General features: G+C 39.5%; 1 protein-coding gene across 5 annotated transcripts in view; it reads right to left on the bottom strand.

Annotated features, from left to right (window-relative positions):
* The window catches only part of MAD1L1 (mitotic arrest deficient 1 like 1), a 353,458-nt gene that overhangs the window by 288,622 nt on the left and 37,025 nt on the right, over nt 1-27,811 (bottom strand). For 4 of the 5 annotated variants that reach the window (XM_083800613.1, XM_083800616.1, XM_083800617.1 and 1 more), the window contains exon 10: nt 26,289-26,375. The exons of the other annotated variant lie outside the window; for it this stretch is intronic. In XM_083800613.1, the coding sequence (XP_083656739.1) occupies nt 26,289-26,375 (87 nt within the window). The remainder of the gene's footprint in view (nt 1-26,288; nt 26,376-27,811) is intronic. 5 annotated transcript variants of the gene reach the window in all.

Raw genomic sequence — 27,811 nt, 5'->3', positions numbered from 1 at the left:
ACTTTATCGCAAGTGGGAAGCACCGGGTCAGGATCGCAGCACATGCAAGGGGGTCAGGAAGCTAATGGAAATTGTCAATTTTCCAGGCCAAAGAAATGAAATGTTTCCAAATCGCTGTGTTTTCCATGAAAATAAACGGGTGAGAAGCTGCAGCTATTCACTGGCCTCTACCACAGCCTTTGTGGCAGATGCTGTGTGCTTCAAAGCACAACAGGCTATTTCTAACTAAAGGACCTTTCTACGATGCATTTTGGTCTTATGACTATTCAATCCTATCTTTCCCTACTGAAATATAGATAGCATAACACGAACTCAGCGCCTCCAGAACAGACTATTGTTAGAATGTCCTTCTACCAACCCCAGCAGGAACCTTAGAGAGGGGGAAAAAATAAAAAGCATACATCTTCCTGTTTTCCAAACTATTTTATCCGTAACACACAAGGCTGGATTAAGTTTGGTCGATAAAAAGTTAGAATTTTATTTAACAAGCTACTTTATTCTTTCCATCAACTACTGCCAGCACAAAGGACGCACACAATCACGAACACGGTAATACACACCTAGGTTACATTGCACCTGTGGGTAGGAGAAAGGAGAAGCAGCCCACAGTCCCATCAATCACAGCAGCCTGCTCTGCACTCCTCTAAAGGTGACTTGAAAATGGAAAATAATGCTGGGTGAGTGCTTTAAATAAGAGAAACATTTACAAGTGACAGAAGCAGTTTTTAAGACTAGCAAGGAGTGAAATTATGGCATGGCATGAGAGAAACTGAGGGCACAAAGCCATCGGTGCCATGGCTGGAATAGTTCAGGATGTCACCCTGCCAGAGGTGGGACAGCAAGGCAACAGCTGCAACTCAATCGGCTCCACAAGGCATCAGGTAAGAATTAATCTGACAAGCCTTCACAGCAAGACCTCAAAGCACTCACCTGATGATAGTGTTTTAAAATAATCAGATAACTATGTAGAGTGTCCACATCACAATCATCACTCGGTTTAAACTCCAGATGTGGTGCTAATCATTTGACTCTGGCACAAAGATGACACGCAAGGAAGGGCTCTTTGCTTTGGTAAGCATTCGGTACTTCAGCCTTATAATCGTGCACCAGATTGAAGTTCTTCACCAAACCCTGAAACATTATTTTTAAATGTAGGTTTAATAGGGGTTGGAGGTGATATGTAAATCAGGTAGCAGAAGAGTTACCATTAGGTAACTTGTTTATACATCTTCAAAGGCCTTCTTTGTAAATATTTCACAAGGCGACCAAAAAAAGTGCACAGAGCTGTTGTGGTCTGTTTGTTTGTTGGGTTTTGTTTGTTTTAGGTTTTTTTCTCCAATCCTTCCAGGTCATTTTCAAGCAAAAACCCTGCTTTGGAAAAACTAAGAGCAAAGCTTATATAGAATCAGCACTTACACAAATTAGATCCAATGAATTTCCATATGAGGCGCCCTAAATTTCCACAAAGACAAGAAAAAGATAACCCCAAATACCACCAACAACACTGAAGAAAAGGGAGACTGTGAATCTGGGACTTTGCCAAAGGTAACTTGATAAAAATAGCTCAATCTGTAGCAGATGTGTGTACAGAGACATCGCAAAAAGAAAAAAGAATGAGAACAGCATTCTGCACAGAAGATGCTAGCACAAAAAATGGTACAGATCAGGCTGGAAACACCTGTGAAAGAACTGTTCCTAATCTAAAATCAGGAGTATGAGATGGACAGATGGACTACAGGGAGACCTGGCACAGCCTTAGTACCCGCTTAATCTCCAAAACAATTAAGATTAGCATCTCCATCACAGGGACATTGATGAGCCTGCCATAATACATACACCTTAAATACAGCTGCGAATGCAGAGAACATTGTTTCTAAAGTTAGGCTGGATGAGGTCAAGTCTGATAAGGAGCAATTAAGTGTATTACAAACTGGGTTCAGCTGGCTGCGGGGAATCGATAGCTCCCCCTGGTTCTGTGTCCCTGCAGGGAACGAGTCAATCAAGCAAGCGCCTCGCTCTGCTCCCACACAGGAAGCAAATCTGTTCACAGGCCTGGAACAAACAAATAAACGAAACTCAGCATTAGACAACACCCCAAGTTTTTCCTCAGTGCACGACGTTAACAGCAGAGGACTGAACAGGCAATGGTAGCCGTTGCACTGCATTAAAAGAAAAAAATGAGGTAGAGTATGATGTTTTTGTGTAGCAAAAATGTTAGCAATGTAAACAAGCAAGAAAATGTCTGATATAAACAAACATGAAAGACATGAGGGTCACAGCAGCTGCATTACTGTGCATCTTACACCTGAAATGTTTGATTAAAAATACTTTGTCACTGTAGAGAAGTTAACTCACACCTACCTATTCTGAGTACAGGACAACTAATGAATTGGAAAACTGATCTAACGTATTTTGAGCATAGTTGCATCTCAGTTGTATCTTCAGACTAAAATGTATTTTAGATTGTTAAAGATAGAGAACACATCTACATCCAGCTCCGCCAGCTTCATTTCTGCACTGTATTGATCCAATCTACACTAGATTTGATCTGCTAAACACCAACTTTTGATGCAGCTAAACTACTGCAAACAGCTAGAGAATACACAAAGCCCCTAAGTACACACCTCCTGTATCATTATTTACCCAAAAATAGGAATAGAGGCTTAATTTTGTACAAGGCTTTGATATTTGGCAAGGAACGGTACAACCTTCGGAAGAAGAAAGGACAAATTCCAAATTTGTCATAAACCACCTCTAGAATCATTTGGCAAGGAATCAGTTCCAGACTACTTCAATCCTGAGACAGAGATTAAATAGGAATAAAAATAACCTGAATTAACTACACAGGGTTATTGAAATCCAACAATCTCTTGGAAGTTGAGCCTCAGTCTCAGAAGAGGTGCAACAAACTCAGCTCAAGATAGCAGCATCAGATAAAGTCTATTACAAAGCAAAAAACTCAAAATAAAAACTCTCCAGAGATGAACGATGATCTTAATTTAGCCATTGTTTCGATCATTATCCTTCACCCTCTCAATCTAAAGGAAAACAGATGCCAATACAAAAAATGTCAATGTTTATTGAACACTTTATTAAGAACTGTATCATTCAGTGATGCAAAATGAAAACGGAATCAGTATTGCTTGGTCAAAGCTCTAAATCCAGCTTATTTAACACAATTTAAACTGTCTCAGCTTTCCCATGTATTAAACAACTTTCGCCAGATAAGGGATTTCAACACTTAAAACAGCAGAACAACTTAAGACCATCTAGACATACTGTACAGTCTACTCAGCTAGGCTTATCATTCCTTCCTCCTGTTTTCCCCTACCACCTGTTTTTACACCTCCTTGTTACATCTTGAATTAAATTACATTGTAAACTAATTAAGATAAGAACCACTCTTTTTTTTTTTAAGCAACTGGAACAATGAGATCCCTCTCATCTCTGATGGACTCAGGGTAATAAAGACAAACTGTAAGCTGGCTATCCCAGAGGTGGAGTTTCATAACTTCAAATATATAACACAGTATTAAAGACAAGCTGAAGAGGAGGAGAGAGGTGGCGTACAACCACACGATACGTAGGGCCTCTCCCTCACGGGGTGAGACCAAATATTCTTCCAGTGAAAGTGAAGGGTGGTTATTACTGCAGGTAAGAGTCTTTCAAGGCATATGACATACGTACACATCATCATTTCAGTAAGCTCTCATGCAGAAATCCTGAAACACTTCATGATCATCGCTGTTCATTGGTCTTCAATGTACAAGTGCCATACTGAGGCACCAGCAGCTTTTAGGAGGAAGGCTCAAGTACTCAGCTACTTTGGTTAAACAGCTTGAGTACAACAAACTCATTCCCACTCCCACTTTCCTCCCATAGAAACAAATTAGATGTGAATATTTAGATAAGGGCAAAGAAAATCCAACTCACTAATGAGAGCACTGTTTGAATGTCAGTCTTACAGCCCCGCACGCCTACTGCAGTGACTGAACAGTGTAACATTTTCACATCTAAAAAAAATTGTTTCATAAGTCAGCTTTCCAAAAAAGCCCATTTGTGTGGAAAACCTCTCTTGCTAGATCTAAGCAAGAAAGGCCTGCACACATGGACCCAGGCATCTTTTGGTAAATGGAGGAAACATCATCTGCAGATGGCATTTTACTTACTGCTTTCCAAAGAGTCTGTGTTTGCCCCAGGCACCACTGCAAGACATACGAGCTTCTGTTTTGGGGATTGATCTAATTTTATTGTTTGCTGCATTTCATAAACTGCTACTCTGGGTAGAAGTGATTAATAGATATAATACTATTTAACCTCCTCCAGAAATTTTCCAGCAGAATAACCAGAATAAACATAACGGCATTTTCATGGTTTCCCATATTAGGGTATTTTCCCCTCTGTAAAGCAGTAGAAGTGAACTTCAAAAATAACATTTCAATCTCTATTGTAACATGTAGGTAAGCACAAATTTTGAGCTACTACAGTTCCGTAACTCTTTTTTTAAACAACAAAATTAGATTTGACATCTAATAAAGCCATATATGTAAGACTATACAGCCATTTATCATAAGATTTGGCAGTATTCAACACTTATTTTTAAGGAAGGAGACTGATTTTAAAAGTCAACAGTTAAAACTGCAGTTTATTTTTGGTTGCTGGCACTTAGCTCGGCTCTCATTTCTTGTCTCTTCAGCTTCCCTTTCCACCACACGAAGCAGGTGGATCCTGACAGCAGAGGCCATGCTGCGGCTGCTAGGGAAGGAACCAGAAACTGATTGTCCTGGGGAAGGGAGACAAGCACAAGGGCTGCAGAACACGAGGTGACGATGCCAAAAGGGAATACTGACGAGAAACCCTGATGAGGTACACTGAATCATAGAAAGGCAGTGCAAAAATTTACTTATTAAATTTATACCTAATCCATTTAAGCCTAATTATAGGCATATTAGAAGGATCGAACATTTTTTCCTGCAATGCCTGAATTTTTCTCCCTCTCAGTTCTGTCCATGTATCAGTCTTCTTGTTGTTTCTTATGCTCTTGCTTGGAATAGACAGCATATATCTTCATTTCCTACTGGGAACACTACCTAGATGTGGTGAAAGAAGCTGAGCAGACATTTTGGTAGTACACAGCTGAACGGTTAACTCTTACATTTTGAGATTAAAAGAGAAAATAATTCAGTCCACAAACACAGAGTATATTTACCCCCCCCTCCTCCTACAGTAGTCCTTCTTTCGCAATTTTCTACCACAAAGTTATTTATAAATTAGCGCAACATCAAGACTGTTAATCCTCAGAAAAATCATTCAATACAAGTTCAGAAGACACAAAAAGGGAGATATTTTTCGTATGGAGAATTCTGAAGTGCAAAGTCATTAGGGGAAGAGGGGTCGATTATGTCCTTAACTTGCTCAGTCACAAAATGCATGTCAGGAAAAAAATACTACTCTCTTTAAACAGCTGTCATTCCGCAAGTCACCCAAGTCACCTTACTGATGCACTTCTCTGCCCATGAGAAATTATTCTGTGCACACACACATCATCAGATACTATGTTGTCCACAGAACAACCTAGCTAGGAAAGCCCTATTTCCTTTGGATTTTTGTTGTACATCTGCTAACTCTCCCTGTACGGTAATAAATCAAATGCCCTCCCACGTCACCCTTATCAGCCCGACATTGCCCATGCTTCCTCTCCTCTCACCTCCCCACACTCCCTTCATATCCTCTACTGCTTAAGAACATGTGGGCTAGAGAAAGCACATACTCTTCTCCTTGCCACTCTCAAACTAAATTGAGCGAGCCAGCTGTCTTTGCATTTTGCTTAAGTGAAAGCAAGATACTTGCTTCCCTCCTTTTCGGTTTGCACAAAACGCTGTGGCTTTAAAAGACCTCCACAGCTCTCACATTTGACCAAGCTAGCCAAGAGGCTGAGACGGGAGGGGCACAGACTAATGAGCAACACACACTTCATTCCCATACGAAACTAGACCAAAAATTAAGTTTTCCTCCATTTTCAAATAATTTTGTCTGCCAGCCTAGAAAAAAAATCTGCTATGATGCAGTCAATGCAAAAACCTCAAGACCTCTGTATCTGTTTGCCAGCATGGCATTAAAACTGGAGCACACCAGGAAAAAAAATAAAATAAAATAGTCAAAGGTTCAAATCTTTGTCACCTACAAACCCTGAGTCAGCCAGAGTCTGAGGTTTAACAGAACTTTGGTCTCCTACACAGCATTCTGGAAAAATATTCTAACCTCAGCCAGACATTTTAAAAGCCCATGGAGCCTGCCCATCAGAATGAACACGCACCGTTCTCCGGCCTTCTTATGGAAGACACTGACAGAAGAATAATCCAGGTAAATTAGCAAAAGGATAGAAAAGCTTTTCGCAATTAAATGTTCCATTCAAACTCCATTCTGTTTAACAACTACTTGCCAGGTTGCCCAAAAGCAGAATGCCACTTTCAGCATTTGTCTGGATAGCTTAGAAATGCATACAGGTCAAGGAAAAATATTTAAATAGGAAAAAAAAAAATCTTTGAACAACAGACCTGATTTCAAAATCTTGAACAAATACAGCTAATAAACAAAGGAACGTGATCCCATAATGAAAGCAATGTCTGATTTGCAATATCAGGTAGTTTAAGTATCCAGGCCCTGTAGCCATAATAGTTTGTACTGGGGATTTTCTGGATATGCTGACCATGTAGGATCGAAATTCTTAAAGGCGTTCAGAGAAATCTCAATTACAAACTGAAAATCCCAGCAGTCCTGTTGCAAATATGTCAACGATCACGGCAAAGAGACCTAAAAATCAAATTAGTTATCTTGTCCCAGTCAATAGATTGAGATATGATTATTTAGCAGCTATGTGAAGCTCCCTCTGTTTGAATTTGCTTACAATCCCAAAACTGATGGAAACCCTAAAAAAGAAAATTGGTCACAACAGTCTTCCTTGATAAGAAATTGTAGATGAATACTAGCTTCTAAAGTCTTTGATCATGGCCAGGCAGACATCGCTCTTCTTGTATTTTTAAAGAACAAACTAGCTTCTTCCACTGGCCAACCTGCACCTTGTCATGCAATGTTTGGTAACAACATAAAACTAGAAATGAAAGCAATATCCGTAATACATTCACAAAATATCTGAGAAGTAACCATCTATGGAAACTCCAGAGCAAGGCAGGCAGCGCGAGAGGAGCAAAATTTCCTGCAGGACTCCCAGGCCTGGCATGAAGAAGTCTCAGCAGACCGAGCACGTGTGCTCCTGACATGGGATCCTCAGCACAGGGCAGGCTCTGAGAGATCAAGGGTCAGCTTGGGACAAGAGGAACAAGACCAGTGCTTAATCTTACATGCATTACCCAAGCACAAGCCTTGCTCCTGTAGGGAATTTTCATGTAGAACAGATAAAACTTTGGAATATGCTGTGGATATAATAAAAGAGTACTATAAATAATTCTTCTCTTCATTTAGAGAAATATTCAGCACTTACATTTTTGCCAACAATGGGTAGGAAGGAAGCATTTTGTCCATTGATTGACATTCTTTTGTCCTGCCTAACAGTAAATAGATAAAATTGGGAATACAGTATTTTCAAAGAAGTTTAAAGAGGTTGGTTTTCTTTCCAACATCTGGAAGTTTGACAGAAGCAGACAAGTGCACTGTATTTCTGAACATCATCAGCTGACAGCCTACAAGAATACCCATGCTTTCAATAAATCACATTCAGTATTTTTTTGGTAAGAATTTTACATGGTCCTGTAGGTTGGGTTTATATGATCTGCAGAGTAGCGTCATGTTTTAAGGAGTCTTATCAAATAAAATGCTCAAAATATTCTTGTTGATGAGAACCATAAAACTGTGAGCCATTATTAATCCCAAGCAGAAAATAAGTAACATCTACATCACGCCACACCTTACTGCTACTACAATAAGCTAAGTCGCTGCTCAAGCTTCCGCAGAAGTCCCTCTTATCGTCACCTCCTCAAGCTGCCCAGCAATACAACAGCGCTGTGCATCCCATCCATGTTCCACCCCAACGAGGTGAAAGCCAAAACCAACCAACGTACAGGGAAAGGTACAAAAGGTACATGAAATCCGAGTCTTGGTGCCGTAAGGAACAAGCACCAGTGAGATTGCTTCCTGCTGCAAAGCATGATTAAATTATCGCTGTCCTTTTCCAGCCAACATCTGAAAAGGTGTTTGTCCTTGCTGAATACCAGACTAACTGAAGCAGTTAAAATTTGATTTTAACAGCGCAGTATACACTCTTGATCACGTATGTATTATGATCACAATTTAAGAGTTACGGATAATAATGAAAGAAGCTCATTCAATTAGTTTTTACACATAACATGAAAAAAATATATATTTTTGAGATTACCACACCACATAACAACTACGAAGAAAACACAACGTGAAACCATGTAATTAGCATTACATGTATTCAAAATTTATTTAGAAAAGGATTGTATACTATAGCGGCAATAATTAATGTCTGGGCAAAGAGTTAGTGAGCAAAACAAAAGGGCAAACAAAAATACCAGTATTTGAAGACAAAGGGAATTTTGACAGGAAGTTAGGATTTCACAGTGGCATTCCAAACTACTGCGACATATCAAAACACATCAGATAAACAAAAAGATATCAACCTTTCTTCAGAAAACATGAAAGATATTTTATGAACCAACAGGAGAAAAGCAACCACGCAACGTTTTAAGAGTTGGGATATTTAGTTTGCCATCTTGTGGCTAACTACTGAAGCTTTAACGTGCAGTTATCCTGACCACAGAGAGCTCCAGAAAAACCTCATTAGCAAATGAACAATATATTCCCCAATTTCTTCATTTACATTTGTTTATCATTTTTATTTCTCAATTATTAATAGAATCAGATACATTAATTACTACAAAAGCAATTCAAACAGATGTGAGGATTGGTGTCCAAGGGGACTTCTGTGCTTTTTTTGAAACATTTAATATCTGGAACAATCCTCTTTCCTTTTTTTTCCTCCTTTTTTTTTTTAAGCTACTTCCACATGCTGTTTTTCTAGGAGCAGTAAATACTTCCCAAAGACAAAAGGCAACCGCAAAAGATAAGTAACTGCCAAAAAAGACTTTAGTCCAACTTGCCAGGATCTCATTTCAAATTCAGTGGCAGATGGATCCTCACCAAGACAGACACACACCTAGGTAACTTTGTTCATCACCAGTGGATTTCTTATCTCCATCCCAACCAGGCAGAAACTCATACATTGTATGTTTAGTGACAGAGGTTTTGACCCAAAGAACAAATGAGACCCAAAGCAGGAAAAAAAAGGTTACCTTTGTTTCCCTTTTGAGGTCACAAACGCTCAAAATAAAGTGTTTTCTGCAGGGAACTCTCTGGCTTACATCACTAGTAGTCGGTAGCATGGCTTAATATTTTGGCCTGCCATGCACTGGGTGACACTTATTCGTTGTCCTAGTTCTGCCTAGGTCCAGTGCAAAACCAGAAGAGCTTTATGAGCCCAGCTAGGCAGTGCTCCTTTAGAAATACATGCAGTGCTCATTTTCAATGAACATTGAACTAAAATGCCACAAATACTAACTGAACAAAAATAACAAAACATCCTTCTCATAAAAAAACAGTTCTCAAACAGAAGCTAACTGAAGACTTGGACAAGTAAACAGGCCTCTACCTATCCCTTTCATTTTTTTCCCCCATACTTACAGCACACATCCGTGCATAATCTAACCTGGTCTAAGCACTCACATTCACTTCTATCTTTCCAACATTTAACTAAACTACTCATTTTTTAATTGTCAACCTGTCTAAATAACTTTGCCAGCAGCACTAGTAATCTCTTCCGTAATTACAAGAGATACTAAGAGTCTCCTTTCATCTTCCACTGAACATATATTTAGCTGGTTTCCAAACACCTGCTGTAATTTATTATCCAGGGCTGCTTCTCGCCCAGGGCAGTATCTTTTCTATAATTCAGCAACATGCTAAGTGAGGATCCAACAATGCACTGTACAGCAGTGGTACATCACTTTTTCTTTTTTTCTTCCCCAGACTTTCAAATCGTTTCTCGATACCAATGAGAGTATTTCTTTACCTTTTGAAGCTACCGCTACCTACCAGAATGATTTTTTTGAACCAGTGAGCACCAGAACACCTAAAATGTTTTTCTTCATCTGGGTATACAGGCAGAATGTCTTTCCAATGGGCTCCTTACTCACTAAACTGTTTTAAAATTCTCTAGTATGCACTCCATTTATTAAGTAGCTTAAATGATCTACGTCCTTCTGGGTCTTGGTGAGCTATTATTACTCACCCGAAATCTGTTCTGCCGTCTATTTGCAATCGCCTTCAAGCTTAAATTTCACTTGAAACACTCATTTCCACTTTTTAGATGGCCGAATCAATGGAACATATGGACCTAGTACAATTATTAAAAACGGAAGGCTCTCTCCTTTAACGATATGATCAACTAATCAAGCAGAAACTCAAAGCCAACACTATGAAACACTAACAGCACTACAAAACTCAGCAAACTCAATGTTTCAGCAATTTGACAGAACTCAGAAAAATCCAATGACTAGCATCACAGAATATGTCACACAAAACAAGAAAACGTATTTCCATCGAAAAATGGTTTATGGCTCTGGGCCACTGTCTATCTCTTGTAGGCACATCGAGTGATTTGGCTAGCTCTTAACTCTCTTGTGTGCTCACCCTTAATGCTGTATTTCTTATCTTACAGTCCCTATTGACATAAAATCTCTTTCTAGTTTGTACCCCGTCTGTCTTCTGCTTCTGCCCTATTAACTCATGTCAATATAGCAAAAGGAGCAAAATAAAGCAGCAAAGTCGATACTCATCCGTTGCATTTTTGTGCAACTGCTGCAATGAAGAGGAACAAATAGGTCAAAATCAGGGATGGCTCACGGAGCTGCCCCAGCTCTCCAGCCACACTTGGCATCAGATCCGACCACAGCTTCACTTTCCTGCGGCTCACTCAACAAAGGAAGTGGCTGCACAGATCAGAAGTTCATCTTCCAAATTAACATGGAGCATCCTGACTATTCACAGCAAAGACCACACGCTGAAGCAGAAACTGCTCTAATCTCACAGCGTGCTTTTGAAAAGCAAAGTCACTCACTGAATACAAGTTGTCGTTGTCTTAGGAGAATTACAAACAGTGGTGTGATTTACCAGACGGTCCCACCTTCTCTCCTATGCTTTTTCTGCCCTTCCAAAACTGCACTTTAACTAAATTGCAAAGTATCTCTGGGAATAAAGGAATGCATCATCACTGAACACTTAACTGGACAGGATGATCTCTTTTCTTCCCCAATCCCTGCAACAATAGGAACACTAGAGATCTGCAATTCATAACAAAGAAGAAAGCATTTATCAGACAGAACAGAAGAGATTAAAGCATTGCTACCTCTGATTGAATGACCACAGTATCACATTACCTCTGCTCCTGCTGCTTCAGAGGAAGTGATTGAGCCCTGGCACAGGGGCCTTGCTGAGTGAGGAAGGGGGCAAATCCTCTCACCAGAATTTTAATCTCCTGCTTCTGTAACCTGCAAATCATTACCCAGTGCAGCAGAGAAACGAATGCTACGTGTCATCCAATGGTCTCCCTGCTGATAATTTCTATATAGAACAGTTTATTTCAAAAAAGATCATATAACATATTGCAGCTAAAAAAAAAAAACAAAAGGGCAAAAAAAAAGGAACAAGAAAAAGAGAAAAATGAAATTTTAAAAATTAAAGACAAGGATGAAAAGAGCCTGAGTGAAATCTCTGACTGTGGAGCAGTAAAATACATTAACTCATCTTGCCAAAATACATGCTGCCAAAGACATTATTTTAGTACCTTTTATACATACCTGGGCTTAACTCAAGCCTCATTTCTCCTTTCCAGGGGACAATGTTAGGGGTCCAAGAGGAAAAGGTAAGAATCTGAGTGCTGGATTCATTTCCAGATGAAGAGATTTGTGACTCCTCTCCAATTCATGATAGTTTTCTGCTTAGCAGAGCCTACCATTGCACACAGAGGTATTCCAGAAGCACAGCTGTGTAAGGTGGGAAGCGCACCAGACCTTACTGCTGGCTGGACAGGATGCTGCTCGAATTCAAAAGTCACACAATATTAGAAAAAGAGATTTTGACTTTCCTTTGTGATAATTTAGAAGGAGAATTCCTTCTAAATTATGGAACTGTTTAGAGACAAGTCTATCAAGACACGTAAGCCTACCATCCTCTATTTTAAACGTAGCTTCAATATAAGACTAGAAACATAAATGCTTGCATGTGTAAGATTGCTCAAAATACTGTGAAAGAAGTTAAGTCTTTGTGGTTTTTTTCTTCCAAGAAAGTGTTGTATTTTCTTTAAAAAAACAATCTACACAATATGAGTAAAAGTAGGATACAGTTATTAAAAGTCTTACAAAACAACATTTTTTTTTCTAAATTACTGGATCATGGATGTGGATTTTCAAAATTTCAGAACCAATTTTCACAGTAAGTTACTAGCCCTTGCACTAATGGGGAAGAACCTTAATAAAACGGCATACTCCACAACAAATCTGAGCTGGTTCCCAGGATGATTAAAAGGATGCAATAATACAATTATTGAAATAAATGTACTTAGTGAAGTCCTTTGTCCAAGTTATATGACAATTAAATCATTTGCACAAACAAAAAGCGGGCCTTTATTTATCGTGGAGATTACTGGCAGCCTGTAAAGTCATTAAATTTTACTCTGAGGCTTAAGGTTTGTGGACAGAGGATTCCAACACACTAACTGCGCTTCCATCGGCACCAAGTTTTAAGCAGCTCCATGCCATTTTAGAAAAACAGCATAAGCTTAAATTGCCTGTTCACAAACAACTTGCAGAATAATGAAATTTCAGTATTAAAACCTGCGCTAACCAACTGCCATTGAAGGGTGTTGGTTTAATAAATTTTGACGGTCTAAGTTGCGTTGTTTGGTTTTCTGCTTTCTAAACAGAAGCAGCAACTCAAATAATCTCCATTCTGATATGGAAAAGGCTCCAAATTAGGCTTGATCAATCCCTGTTTCCTCCACGGTTCTCAGTTTCTGTGCAGAATGCACAGCTTAGTATGAAGTGGCTGCTAAGAGATAAAGGTTTGTGACAGAGGAGCTAGAAGCTGACACTCACAGAAATCAACAAACATTTCACAAGAACACTTAATACCCAGTAAGCTGTGATGAAATCAGTGAATAGAACTAACAGACACCGCCACAAGCACCAGTTTTTAAACAGTTTTAATGCCAATAGGTATTAAATGAAGTTCTGACCCACGTGCAGATCTCCAAGACCAAGCTTTCCACTCTCTGGAGGAAGTTTCAAAGCCAATATTCAACAGTTAAGAAATGTCAAATATATCCATGAAAGCATACTCGAATAACTGTCTGCCTTCCCAAGCTATTTTAGCTTTAAAATGCAGGAGAGGTAATCGACTTCCTGAAAGCAGATGTATGAAATCTTAAAAAAAACAAAACAGATCATGAGTTGCAGAAAAACTAATTGCAATTAGTAGAAAAACTAGAAGTGCTCATAGTCTCCACATTAGTAATCCCATCCTGGGTTGGACAGAGACCCTGATCTACAGATTGCTTGCTTGTTCCTCCCCTAGCTCAGAGTTTATAGAGACAGGTCCATTCATAGCTCTTGGTTAAAAATGAGCAGTCAACTATGAAGGGTCTCAGCTATACCATGTAATATACATATATATAATGTACATCATATAGCTGCACACAAGAACTTGCTGAACCTTTTCATGAAAAGAAATAGAGCTTCCCTTCTTCTTCAGATTTGGGTTGAGGCCTTAAAAGCATAAAGATCTACTCAGATGAAAGGAAAAGGATAACTTTTTTTAAACAATGAAATTCATTCTCAGCCATGACAAGTTTTCTTTTAAGAAATATATATGTATATATTTTATTTCTGAACTGTCTTCACTAAGCAGATGATCCTAGAGTTTCAGTTTAAGCTTTTCAGTGACTTCCAAACATCTTCTGTGCATTAAAAACCATCCCTGCAGTGGACACTACCTCTTGTTTCTTAGATTTTATGGCCTACTATATTAAAACCAGTTTAAATGTAATAAAGTCTGCAACACTTACAGCTAGAAAATATAGGAGAACAATAAAATTAGCCAAGTATAACAGTAAGGGAGTCTTAAACATCCTCTGGTCACTTTCCAGGGACAACACACACAGAACAGTCAAGGACTACAAAATCAAAAGAAATTTAAATCAATTTAAAATTCAAACCACCTTTTCTCCTGCCTACTAGGGACTCAAGGGACATTAACAGAGACTTGCTCCTCTGCATTGTTTCGTCAGGTTTTCCTTCTTGCTTTCTAAAATTTCTTTATACAAGTAGCGATCTGAAATATTGATGATTTACTCATCTCTCGTATATTGTTTTGCCCAGCTGCAGCTGGTTTGCAGTAATGACATACCTTCTCTCTTCACTTCACACTCCACCCCTTTCCTGTAGGAGACTGAGTTGGAACATGATTTTCAGATTGCTCTCTGTTTCATCCTACCTTACCTAATCTCTCATTCATGTATGATGTACTACCACAACACATAATGTTACTATCAAATAGGCAAGTTAGAGCCACCCCACCCATAGCTGCGCACTGTACTACATAACGATACCGGGTAACACACCAGCAGGTGCACATCTTTTTCCCTGTAAACTGTGTCCTATTTAATAGAAGAAACAAGACACTGTATCCTGTCCTGTTAAGTCCAAGTGGTTATTCAAAACTGAAAGCAGATTTTAGCCACAAGCACCAACACCCCGCACCACCAGGTATCAATAGCTGGCCTTTTCCAGCATCAGCAGAGCCCGCAGTACTCACAAGCACCAGAAGCAGAAATGCCACATCTCAGAAAACATACTTCATCCTAAACACGCTTCAACAAATGAAGCAAAACTCATTCAACAGTCATTGTAACGGCAGGTTCAGACTTGCTGCTGCAGCTGACTGCCCAGAGGAGATAAGTCAAACAATACGATAAAATGATTTTATTGACAGTATACAAAATAGTATTTTTGGTTAATATAAAATTGAAGTTCTAGCCCCTTAATTGCAAGTCTGGCATATTAGTGCTGAGTCAATGAATCGCAGTACTTATTGGTATACGCCTCCAGCAAAAACATGACCCACACTGTATCTGCTTCTAATGTAATCTGTTTCTAATATGGAAGAAGTTCATACTATTAATCATTTGTGTTCTTAAGGTATCCAAAAAGTACCCAAACTCTGGTCATATATCAGAACAATTTAGGGTGTTTCTCACAGATACTAACACCCTTTTCATCTCTTCAGACATCCCCCCAGTTCTACACGTGCCCACTACCTTCTCTCTCAAATTGTCTAATTGATTAATCAAGTCAAACTCAGAGCAATTGTTCTCAACATGTATTTAGCTTGAAGGCTTCTGCTTCTACCTCAGATCTGAGTATTGGCTGTGGGCCCAAAAACATGTCTTTTTTCTAATCCTATCAGTTGGTCTAATAAAAGGTATTACTTCTCCCTACAAACCTTGCTTTGCTGATTCTTCTCTGAATGATCAAAATGCACTCTGCCTTCAACCAGCTCCAATTCTGACACCAGTACAAGACTCACAGAATGAAAAACCAAGGCATAAGACCCAGATGAGCAAGTTCACTCAATAAATTGGGAGGGTGATGCAGCCAGATAACCTGTGTTGCAATTATATCCTTGATGTCACAGGACTGAGATTCTTTCTGCTAAAGGGGATGCAAACAGCACTGCTCTGTGCTCCAGCTACAAGAGAAAGTGACTGCAGTCTGGCTCTTTTAGTAGATAAAGATGCATCACCATAAATGATACATTTGGTTTCCAAAAATCAATTAGTGCATTGCCTTGGTGACAATTTTTACCTCCATTGCAAGGTGCAAGAAAATAGGAATTATTTTTTTCATTAGCATAATACATGGATATGCAGTATTTTGTCAGTAGAGTCTCGTTTAAGAGCAAAAAGAACAAGGCTTTTTTTTTTTTTTTAAACATACACTCTTTTATTGGTATTATATACTTTGGACTCTCTGCAGTGCAACTGCCATAGGCTAGATCTGATAATCCCTTATTTGTACAGCCAGAAAGGGACACATTTTGGTTTATTTCCATAAATATTTCAAAAGCTTTTTCTGGCTGAGAAACAGAAAGCCTCTTCAGTGGTTATTTCACTCATAAGAATTTGATTTCTATTGCTTGGATAAAAGAAAAGTTGAGGGTTTTGTTGTTTTTGTTTTGTTTTAAACTAATTTCCACATCTTAACAGTCAGAACATATTTTAAAACTTATGAATATGTGAATGTTGTTTTAAATATTGAAAATATGTAAAAAAAACAGTACATACATAAAATATGACAAAGGAAATTACATCTTGCTAGAACACCATTCTGAACTCTTTCAAAGCACTATGTCTAAGACTTCTGACCAACCACCCAGCCTCTAAATGGCAGATCCTCTGACCATTTTTCTGGTATGGCCAAAGTGAAAAAAACACCGAGTCACCACCAACAAAATAACTGAACCAGATGCCAACCTTTGGTTAAAAACAGAGAAGGCACGTGGGATGAAACATGGGTTCCATCATGGTCAGGGACACTAGGAGTCTCTGCTTATCCTTGTGGTTTTTTTTCCTTCCTCCCAGAGACTGCACTGACTGCTTTATAAAGCCTTTTTTTCCCCCTTATACCTATAGACAAATTTAGAAAGAAAGGAAAAGAACAAGAAACAGTAAGTTTCTGAATGAATTAGAGGGAGAAGCAGGTAGAGAACAAATAAAACATTGAAATTACAGAACATGAGATTGTCACATGGGCCTGGATAAAATGACCTTTCTTTCCAACTCTACCCCAACTCCTTTGTAAGGAGCAACGGGTTCCTGCCAAACCATGCCTGCACCAAGGAGCTGTCAGGATTTCTTCCAACACCAGAGCATGGCAGCACTGCTGTTGCCGGAGAACAGCCTGACTATGGCATTGAGACAGAGGGAGAGGAATTGATGAACTGAGAGAAACATTCCTCCTCTGTGCTGCCCATGCAATAGCAAAGCAACCCGCCTGACTTTTGGAGTCACAAAACAAAACCCACACACGAAATTTATTTGCTTCAACACGACAGCCTGTGGACAAGGATGGGGAAACAAAGAGACACTATGGAGGCTCCAACACCCTGTCAGGATCTCTCTGGTGCTTAGCAGCAGGCCTTATGTCATCAGCATAGTTTCCTACGAAGGCCTTTCTTCATTTCCCTGTGCTCAGTTCCACCAACCCAACTACTCCTTCCTTATCCAGATGCCTCAAAAGCATCCGAGGCTTCGACGAAAGCTGCAGCAGCGCCGTAGTAACAGGCGGCATCTGCACTCTTCAGAGGCAGAGTTTTGGAAACGGGCACATTCACATCAAGACATCCTGCAGCTTGTCGTTTCTTTCCTTTCACTTGTAACATTTTTTAAGCTAATTGGCTCCAGAATTTATAATCCCGGTGACAGCAGCCTGGCTGTCCGGGGTGGGGGGGGGGGATGCAGCTGCCAAGGATGCCGGCGCCATCTTGTGTCGGCAGCCCCTCAGTGCAGGCGGCCATGCCTCGCCCGTGTTGCTGAGGGAGCCTTCCCCTTCCAAACACCACAGGCCAACTCGGGAGGTTTTATGCAGACTCCAGAAAAATACAAGCATCCGAATAGGAAGTGCAACTAAACCCACCGAATCTGAAAAGGAGAAAATTAAGCAGACGGGGGGGGTTGAAATGCAATTACAGCAGAAAAAAAAAAAAATGTGTTTCACCATTAGCATCCCACAATAAGAAGGTTTGTCAGGCACCGGTTTAGCCTACACATGTTCACATCCGTCAGCATTTCCATGATAAATCCTAATTTTCGCCATTGTTGATCACATTGAACTAAAACTTGGTATGCAAGTTTTTAGCACAGATGCTCAAATAAATTATGCACATTAGTCATTTAACTTTCAGAGCTGCAAAAGAAAGCTGCTTTTTGGTGGTGGTGGGTTTGACTAATTTATGACAAGTTTTTGGGTGCTTTTTTTTTTGCCTTACACAGCAAAAAAAGACAAGGCAGCTTTTTTTTTTTGATTAAACTCTTCAAGCTTCATGTCTTTTGTACAAATGATAAAACTTGCGTATTAGGAAAAATATTCATAACTAAAATGCCCTCCCCCCACCAGCAGCATTTCCTCCATTTACCATATCACACCATGGTCCACACGTTGGCATATCCATACAAGCATACAGAATATTAAAATGAAAACACATAATGAAAATATCAATAACAGTAGTCTGAAGAAGTCATGCAGTAGAGCTGACGTGATCCGGAAGAGAAATTGTTAAACAAGCAATTAGCTGCAGAGCTGAACAAAGTTTACATGCAGATACAATCAACTGATTGAGACATCCCAGCCAAGACAGTATTTTTAGACTTAACAGTATTTTGTATAGTATTTGAACAGACCCTACTTCACAGCAGCTACAGAAACCTAGGGAATTCACATTTACCCCTGTAAAATACCTCAGTGTATTCTGGCTATTACCTACTCTCCCCAAAGCATTGGGGAGCTATCAATCTGTTTAAAATAAACAATGTCCTAAAATACTTTTTAAAAAATCCAGTCTTTGATACCCCTGTTTTTACAGCAACAGGGGATATTCAGGTACATCAGAAAATTCATTCTGCATTCTGCCATCAATCCCTCTCTGGCTTGACTACTCAAAAAAGCTATAATGCAGTTGTAGCAACAAAAATTGACAGAAAAAAAAACTGTTACTCACAATCTTGTTTGTTTGTTGGTAACTTGCCAAAAAACACAAATGGACAGGTACTATGATTTCAAAATACTATACGGAAAGAAATAATAATGCACATGATGTGCTTTTAGGAGAGAAAAAATGGAATAAAATCTTAACAGGTACAGATAGATAGGAATTAATGTATTTCAGTTACCTTAAAAAAAATTAAGGGGTACAGACTAGACAGGCCATACGGAGTAGAGATAAGTTTGTTTTTGTTCACATGTTCTTCTGGATCTGAATGTGAGAATATGAGAAACTCAGGTCACTGTATTAAACTACCCAACAGAACCCAAGCAAGCAAATCTTCTCCAGAAACTAAATTTAGACTTCTCAGGCCACATCCGTCTACTGTGTCCACAGGACTTCTGACTTCAAGACTGATTTTGAAGAGACTGGCAAACTGAAGGGCCTTCCTCTTTTCCAACTCACAAATTTTTCAAGACCTTATTGCCTTTGCAATGAGTCAGAAAAGACAAATCCCTGAGCACTAGAATTTTAAAGTACTGCAGTTCCCAAAGCTCTGTACAAAGCATGGTGACAGGATGAATTGAAGACTTCACGCAGTACTACTGGCTTCAAAGTAAAGTACTTTTGTAATGCTGCCTACTGCATAGCTGAGATTATAATTTCTCCCTTTGTGCTTGCATCACAAACATAACACGGATGTGGGGTATTCATCCTTTGCCCTATCAGCCTCATGTAAATCGTTAGTTTGATCATAGCACCTCTCTGCTAAAAAGAATACAAATAATGAAGATGTATAGTAAGTCTTGACTTCAAATTACTTCAATAATTCTAAATATCCATAGTTTCTGAGAAATGTAAACTGGTATTAACGTACGTTTATTTCAGCTAGGATTTTAGGAATTTTACTCTCACGTAAGTGATTTATAGCATAGGTGTGCCTCACATAAAAGAAATGATAGGCAGGCTCCTTCACAAACTTTTACAATGCAGCTCAGTGTTGAAACATGGACTATCTGCTATACAACATACCATCAACAATAGTCTATGCTTTCTATCAAATTAACGGTTTACATTTTACACATTTCTCTGGTCAGATAATATATACTGTTACCTGAACACCCAAGGGAACGTTTAATGGGCATCTCCACAGGAGCACTAGCAAGTAAAAGTTGCCATTCATTCTAGTAATAAAAAGATACACAAACAACAGGGATGCTAGTATAAACACAAAGGGTCAATTACAACCCTGGAGCAAGAGAAAACAAGAAAACGAAAGCACAGGAACACAGGTAAATAGCTTCTGCAATTTGTAAGAGTGATCAGAGCACTGAACAGAGGCATTCCACTGGTCTTCCTTGAACTTTCTGGTCTCCAGGAAGTATAGTCAAATATAAGGGAAGATAACAGTCTCCACAGAGCTCCAGGCTGAAAGCATGGTAGAATTATAGCTATATCTGTCCCCTGGAGTCTGTTCTTTAGGCTTTCTCTATATACTTCCTTTTCCGCAGAACAAGAGACTCTTCTATGAAGAGTTCCAGAACTAAAACTGCCTGCTTTCCTGGGGACTTCTCTCTCCAATGGTGAATACTGACCCCAATATGCTTCCATTTTCCATACCAACAGCATGAAAACAACATCCAGACCTGTACTACAAAAGGCCACAAACCTCTGGAGAATTTGGTATAGCAGAAATTGCAGATGGTGATGCTGCTGTGGCATGAGAACAGTGCTCGCTCACGGTCAGTCTCAAGGCTGAGTGAGCAGGAGCTAAGGACACACAATCTCAGACAGGAGCCCTTCTGTCAATGTGATATTTAATAGTCTTTTGCTTGCAGGGCTCTGATACCCAACAGGGGATGACCTCACATTGCACAAAGATGTCTCAGTTGTAGCTGGATACCTGTTTTCATTGAACTTGCTGGAATTTATTTTTTTTGAGACCTGTACCATCTGCCAAACATGACAGAAGACAACTAGCAAGTTCAAAAGTGTAGGGTAGGCACAGACAATCTCATCTACATACACATACAAAGCGCAGTAATAAGCCTCACTTCCTCAGGAAATCAGGCTAAAAATGGCACAACCATGAAAAGCAAAGGTCTGGGCAAAATCCCATGTTTTTAGAATTGGAAGCAAAAGTCAATGTCTTGACTAAATTATTTTTTGTCTTCCTATTTTCTACTAGGAACTAACTATTGTACGATGGAAGAAAAATCAGAAAAGCTTTATATCCACTGAATTATCATTATGAATAACCAGATGTTGCCTGGAAGCTTACTGTTTGAATACGTTTATTTGGAAAGAGTACATGGGTCACTTAATGGGACACTACCAACTACTTTCTGGTATAAAAATGCAAGACAGAACAATTCTGAAGGAAAGAAAAGGCAATACCTACTAGTCATTTCTTTATAATATTACTCTATAAACGAATGCAGAACCTGCCAGCAGTTAATATTGCCCCAAAGCAATAGAGAAGAATAAACATTTTTCTGGTATTAGGTACACATACACTTCCACAGATAAATTAGGGTGCAATGTGCCATATAGTTGCATAAGAGAGAAAAAAATCTCTACGTTGTCCTCTATGAGACATTAAGTGCTTCTTTTGATCACAAAATAACTCATAAAGCATATCAAAAAAACAGCACTTCTCTCTCTGCCAGATAAAAGACATTTCACTGTAATTAAACTTCTGTCCAACTTTCCAGAAGATTACAGGAGGAAGTCTGACAGGCTCTATTTATATTTGTGACTGACGCTTCTTGGGACACCCAAGGAAAAGAAGATGGGCAATGGATTTACAACACTTCTGAGCTAACAGCACTTACAGAGATGGATGGCTCCATTCTTATTATTACTCATTCATTGTGTGTGTGTTTTTTTCTTGGAAAAAATCCCTGCTGCCTCACTCAGAAACATTTTCTGTTCAGTTTGCAATCTATGTTCCGCAGCCTTCAATGGTTCAGGTTTTTATTTCATTTGTAAGTGATAATACACACAGTAGGTTGTTTGGGTAAGTCAGCTTTATGCTATTTATATGAATAAAGGTGTAAACAGTCATATCTCTTAAGAGAAATCTGTGAGCACTTGGAGGAGGAAAATTCCTTTCAAACACATTCTAACTATCCCTTTTCACATACAAAACTGTATGTCAAAACTTAGGCTGGCTTTCTCATGCTAGGTGACAGGAATGAACTATCAGCTGTAAGATCCCAACATTAGGATCAAAGATTTATTGCTTCTCTCTCTTCCTTCAGGTATCCTTTATTCTGTTTGAGGTACTAACTTCACATTTCCTTGTGTTTGACTTCCACAAGATACCTTAACAGCCCAACATCAGTATTTCCCATGAACAACAAGAACGAAAGCAAAAAAGAAATTATCACTTTGGGAAGGACCTTTAGCCAAAGAGCACATTTTCATAGCCTGCCTTTCAGAGTTGAATCGAAGATCCAGCTGTAAGCAGTGTCACTCCTTCATGGTTAGCTACTTCAGAGGACAACACTGAGGAGAAGTAAGTTTTCACTACATTTCAATTTCACTACATTTCAAATTCTAGAATGCTTTGCCATGATCATTTTCAGAAGTCTTTCCACAGACACACATACTGAGATAGGATAGATAAATATGCAAGTTTTCCCACTTCAGAAAAAAATTGTGCAACTACCACATCCTTTTTTTTTGTAAGACAAACACTTATAAACCTCCTGGCCAACACTTCATATTACAAGCTACAACTACTGGTCTCTTCCTGAAAAAATATTTCAATGCCTGTAACGTTTACACTCTGGGGGAAAAATGTGCTGAAACCAGTGATTTACATGGTTAAACTGACCCATTATTTAAACACCTTTCCTTCCTTACCTTCTTCTGAGCAGAAGAGTAGGTATGCCTCATGCTACCAAAGTGGCCCAAAGCAATCTCCTCTTGAGCCTTTAAGCCTGTGGATTGTTACCTGTGTTCTACAGAGCTTCAGGACACTTCCCGCTGTTACTGCTAAAAGTGTAATTTACTTTATTTACACGACTTGCGGCGGTACACTCCAAAACAGCAGTGAGGGTCCATCCCACTTTATTAATGGCACTTTCAGTGACATTACTCAGCAATAGTGAAGTTGTGAAGAGGAAGGTGAGTTGCTGCTATTTACATCTTCAGTGAAAGGGCGACCCTCTCTCTCCTCCTTCCCCACGGAAGGTTTTCCTCCCTACGCAAAAAGCGTCATGCTCCAAGGGGTTCTACACAACTCAAGCATGAAGCACTCACTGTTAAAATAAATTGATTTAAACTCACTGTTCAGGAAATTCAGTCCTGTGGCACTGTCTGAAAGCATCCAGTCTGAGTAATACAGCAAATATGGTAGGCACCATCATTTGATCTCCAGGAGGCCTTGAGACACTGGCAATTGCACAGGTTACACAAACAGATATCAACACAAAGGCTGACTTGTCATGATGAAGCCTTTTTGGGGTGTGATTACCTTCTACTGCTTTTTTAATAACAGAAACTGGCACTACATAGTATATAGCAGCAACAGGAAAGCAGCTCAAGACTGGAAGTACGAGACAAAATAAATTTAGCCTGTTTAGTGAAGCCATGTGCCATTCGGAAAACATTGCTAGCAGTGTGACTGCATGCCATAACCTTCCACTCTAGACCACCTGAAGTATGCTGCGAAGCAGCTGAGTGACATATCTGTCTCTAGTTCTGGAGCAATGGAGGGGAGCTTATCAAGCAAACCGGTCCCTTGTGCCATCTTTTGCACGTCTGGCTTGTTTTCTGAAGTCAAGTCCTGCCCATGTTTGGCTACATTAGCCATGAACTCCAGCCTCACCACCAAGCATCTCCTCTCACCAGACAGAAATGAGGACTGCTCATCAGGCTGTGATGTGAATAGAAGCTGGCAAACACCTACCGCAGCCGCCGAACAATGCAGGCAAGGTACCAGAATGGGGAATAAAAATGAAGTAAGGCGACTGCAGTGGAAAGACAAAAGAATACCCAGCTTGCAAAAAACCCTCCCAGGTCCTCTTCCACTTGTGTTTAAAAGCTTGTTGATGACCAGAAGTAAATTCAGTGCACGCAGTCTCAATACCAGCCGTTTGGGAAGAGGGTTATATGACCAGCAAGCGAGGCTGCTGACTAATAAAGCCTTGGAAACCTCATCCCTGCCCTGTGCTAGTGCTCGAAGGGGAGCAGCAAAGGCAGACTGAACAGTCACTTAACTGTCTTTAACATCACACTCAAATATTTTCTAGTAAACACTGAATTTTGCACTGCAGCAACCTAGAACTGTGATTCACACTTCATTGCCAAAAAATAAACTCAGATGCCAGCTTCTGATAATATTTCCTCAAGTAGCTACCAAGCCATTAATTTTAATGGAAAAAAATAAAGCTTATTAGGATAAGCAAAGTTTATTTGCCTTGGTCCTGCACACAGCTCTTTAACACACATAACCAGCAGCTATTTATAAAGGCACACGTAGCACCATCAGGACTGAAGATGTAACAGATTTGAACTAAGGGCTAAAGAAGCTGTAGCTGAGAAGACAATAGAAAGGCGAATAACTGCTGGGCTCAATCACTAGAGGGAGTTATGATCACACACTAAGTTACTGTAATACCCAGACCATTCTGAACACAATTAAACAAATAAAAGAAGACCATCAGCTGAATCTGGATGTCATTCAAGGGAAAACAGAAAATTAGATTTGCTTCTTTAACAAGGTTTTATTTCCAAAGACTCAAGACCTTCTCCTGGGAACTTTCAAATCATCTGTAATGAAAGGTTTTAAAAAAAAAAAAGTATCTTATTGCCTACATTTTTAAGACAGAATAAGGTATGTGACAGAAGAAAGCTGAAATTATCACTTTTGGAAATGACACACACAGTGTTTCATCAAGAAAACGTTAGAATTTTAATTTAAGCAGCTTTACAGCCCATTTCACTTGAAATCAAAAAGTAATCTTAATCATGTTTTTATTTTTAAACTAAATTGGCACAATTACATCCAGCATGAACAGGCACTACCAAAAGGCTGCTTTTTCAACAGATGATTCCCTTTGGCCATTAATAAATTTAGAAGAAGCATTTCTCTGACAGGCTGTGAGAAGACAACTGCGGGGGGAGGGAGGGAGATCTGTAACTCAAATATTACCACAATTCTTTTGTTTGATCATTTAAGAGTTTGAGGGGGGTTGCTTGGTATATTTTTTAATATATGAAATGCCTTTTAAAAAAAAGGTAGTTTTTTTTTCCCCCCTTAAACTTCTTAGCAGAAACCACAAAACAATCCGGCTGGCTGCACTCAGGGGAGCTTATACTTGGCTAACGATTTTACAACTGACTAAACACCCCCGTTAATAGCAGCAGCACACGCAAAGCTTTTAACACCCAGCTTGAATTCTGCCCATCATTAGTAAGGCGGAGTCCATAATGCGATCATCTCTTGAGCCAAAATCCACCACATACCTCAGGAGACACATTAGCAAATGCAGCCCAAGACAAATAAAAGCACTTGTCCAGTGCTCAATTACACAGTGTTTGAATGCTTTACATTCAACACATTTACAGAGAAGGTGGAAATTCTCCACACTTCTGTTGCTTAGACAAGGCAGCTAACACCTTGGCAATGGAAACAGCCCAAGAACCTTTTTGAAAGGCAGAGGTATTGTTTTTAAACAGGAACAGCCAGCAGGTTCCTAACGCGAGGAAATAAAACTGTGGAAAGCAAGAATACGTGCACCGAGGATGAGAAGCATCCCAGTGTGCTTTCTGGCACACTAAGGAAGCGTGTTAAGAAATGCTCTGTATAACCAATGCAGTCTGGAAAGTAAAGCTCTGGCAGACAAATTCGTTTCCCCTAGGAGATACTCACTTGCACACCAGGGCAAGGGCTTAGACACCCTCCAGTTTCCCACACATATTCCCACTCTATAAACCAACTGCTCCTCCCACAGTCTCGCAGTGCTTTGCCACCAAAACTATAAACAAGGTTTTCCATGGTTATCCACCCCATCTACACAAACCAGTCCTCTGACTACTCAGATCACAGTCCTCAGGGCTCTTACTCCCTTCCCACCCTAAGCTCATTTGCGCATTTTGCTGTGACGTTCTCTTTCCAGATGTGGTGGTCTGAGAAAGCTTCTTACTTCTCCTTACAAACCCTTCAGCTCATAAAGTAAAGCTGGATAAACTCCTCACCACATCCTCCCACAGTTCATCTTTTGCTTCCTGCAAGGATTTAAGTAAGCAGAAAACTCTCAATCAACGTGGGAAAGAATGATAGCACAGAAAGCTCTTAGGAACAGCAGGGAAATCCAGACAGCCAGAGATTCCAGAGACAATCCATAAGCTGCAGTCCTTGTTTTCCTTCCACATGCTTCAATGTGGCAGTGTCTTGCTACCCAACATCCACTGATACCACTTACCTGTTTGTGATGGTAGAGTTCTGCTCTTTCAGCACAAGCTCCCTTTGCTGCAGGGCCACAATTTGCCTTGAGAGATCATCAGGTGTCCTACACAATTAAAACAAAATAGAAACTTTTAACAAAAACACTTGTTGAAAGACCATGTTCCATATATGATCATAAAACAAAAAAATAAAGCAATTGCACCAGTCCAAAGCTGCTCCGATCCCTTAGAACAACACAGGGTTGCATCCTCTCCAGAATACTTAGAAACCTGCTTAATTAAAGCCATTGCTGTACGCTGTAATCATTGTCCACCTCACAACTGTTCACTTCAACCCACAAACCAACTCTAAAGCCATAGTCAGCAAGACCAAAAAAATCTGCAAAGCAAAAAGTCTGCGTAAACACTCATACCAGATGAGCAGAGAGCTTACCACCTGAATGCATACACATTTTCTCTTAAACATACGTAAGAATGTGTTCACAAAGCAGGGTTCCCACACGTTTCCCAGCGTGCTGACCTCCGGGTCCTCCACGTGAGCACTGACTACAGGGCCAAGTACGATGCAAGCCACAGCTCCACAGAGCCCACGTGCAAGCAAAACCCATCAGTTTATTGGAATCTCAGCTCCTAAGGGCTCAACCTAACACTAACTTTGTTTTTGAAGTTAGAAGACTTGGGTTCTTTCTACTGGCACATAAATAGAGAACTAAATGATAGCATATGCCAGGAAGTGGAAGACAGTTGGTTTTGCTTGTTCCACAATGTCTGCAGGAAAAAAAAAAAAAAAAAAAGAATAACAGCTAAAAAACCTTACAAGAAGGGCCTATAAAGCTACAATCTGATTTCAGCATAGGTTCATTAGTTTCCATCTGCAAGAAGACCTCTGACTCAGATTTATTTATATTTTGCATGAATTAAGGAAACAGATGTTCTCTTTTGACCCTAATTTCTAACCAGAAAATCTAGAGATGAGGAAAGGATAAAGGCAACTTAGTGTTGATAAGAAAAAAAAAAAAGGGGTTGTATTTCCCTTTCCACTTCAGCCTCTTCCACCTGCTAGTCACCAGAAGCTTAAAAAAAAATACAAACAAAACACCAACCAGACAGAAGGAACTGGGCATGCTTAGTCTGTTTGGCACAAAGAAGCTGTAAGCAGACACACTGATTTCAATATGGACAATCTTTGTAGAGTTTAATGCCGAATCAACACGGCTCTGAAAAATACAATTCTAAGCATCTAAAAATTCACCCAAATATAGCAGATTTATCACAAGGATAATATCAGGCATCTCTTTTTTGCCATGTTGAATGCTTTCCCCCACCATAAATGTTTGGTCCCTGCACAAATTTGCAAATGGCCAGAACAGTATATTTGCCTCGATATTATTCTCATGTTCTCAGAAATTCGTACCATAATGTATTAGGACTCAGACAGAGAACTGAAATTAATCCAGTAGTAAAATGAGATAGTATTATAAAAACCACAGATTTCTAGTAATGGTAGCTACTGACAGATTTCCAATAAAAAAAATCATCC

The sequence above is a fragment of the Anser anser genome (assembly GCF_964211835.1).
Source record: "Anser anser genome assembly, chromosome: 15".
NCBI classification, from domain to species: Eukaryota; Metazoa; Chordata; class Aves; order Anseriformes; family Anatidae; genus Anser; species Anser anser.
The sequence above is the reverse complement of the archived record's forward strand: the minus strand, read 5'-3'. Positions and strand labels throughout refer to the sequence as shown.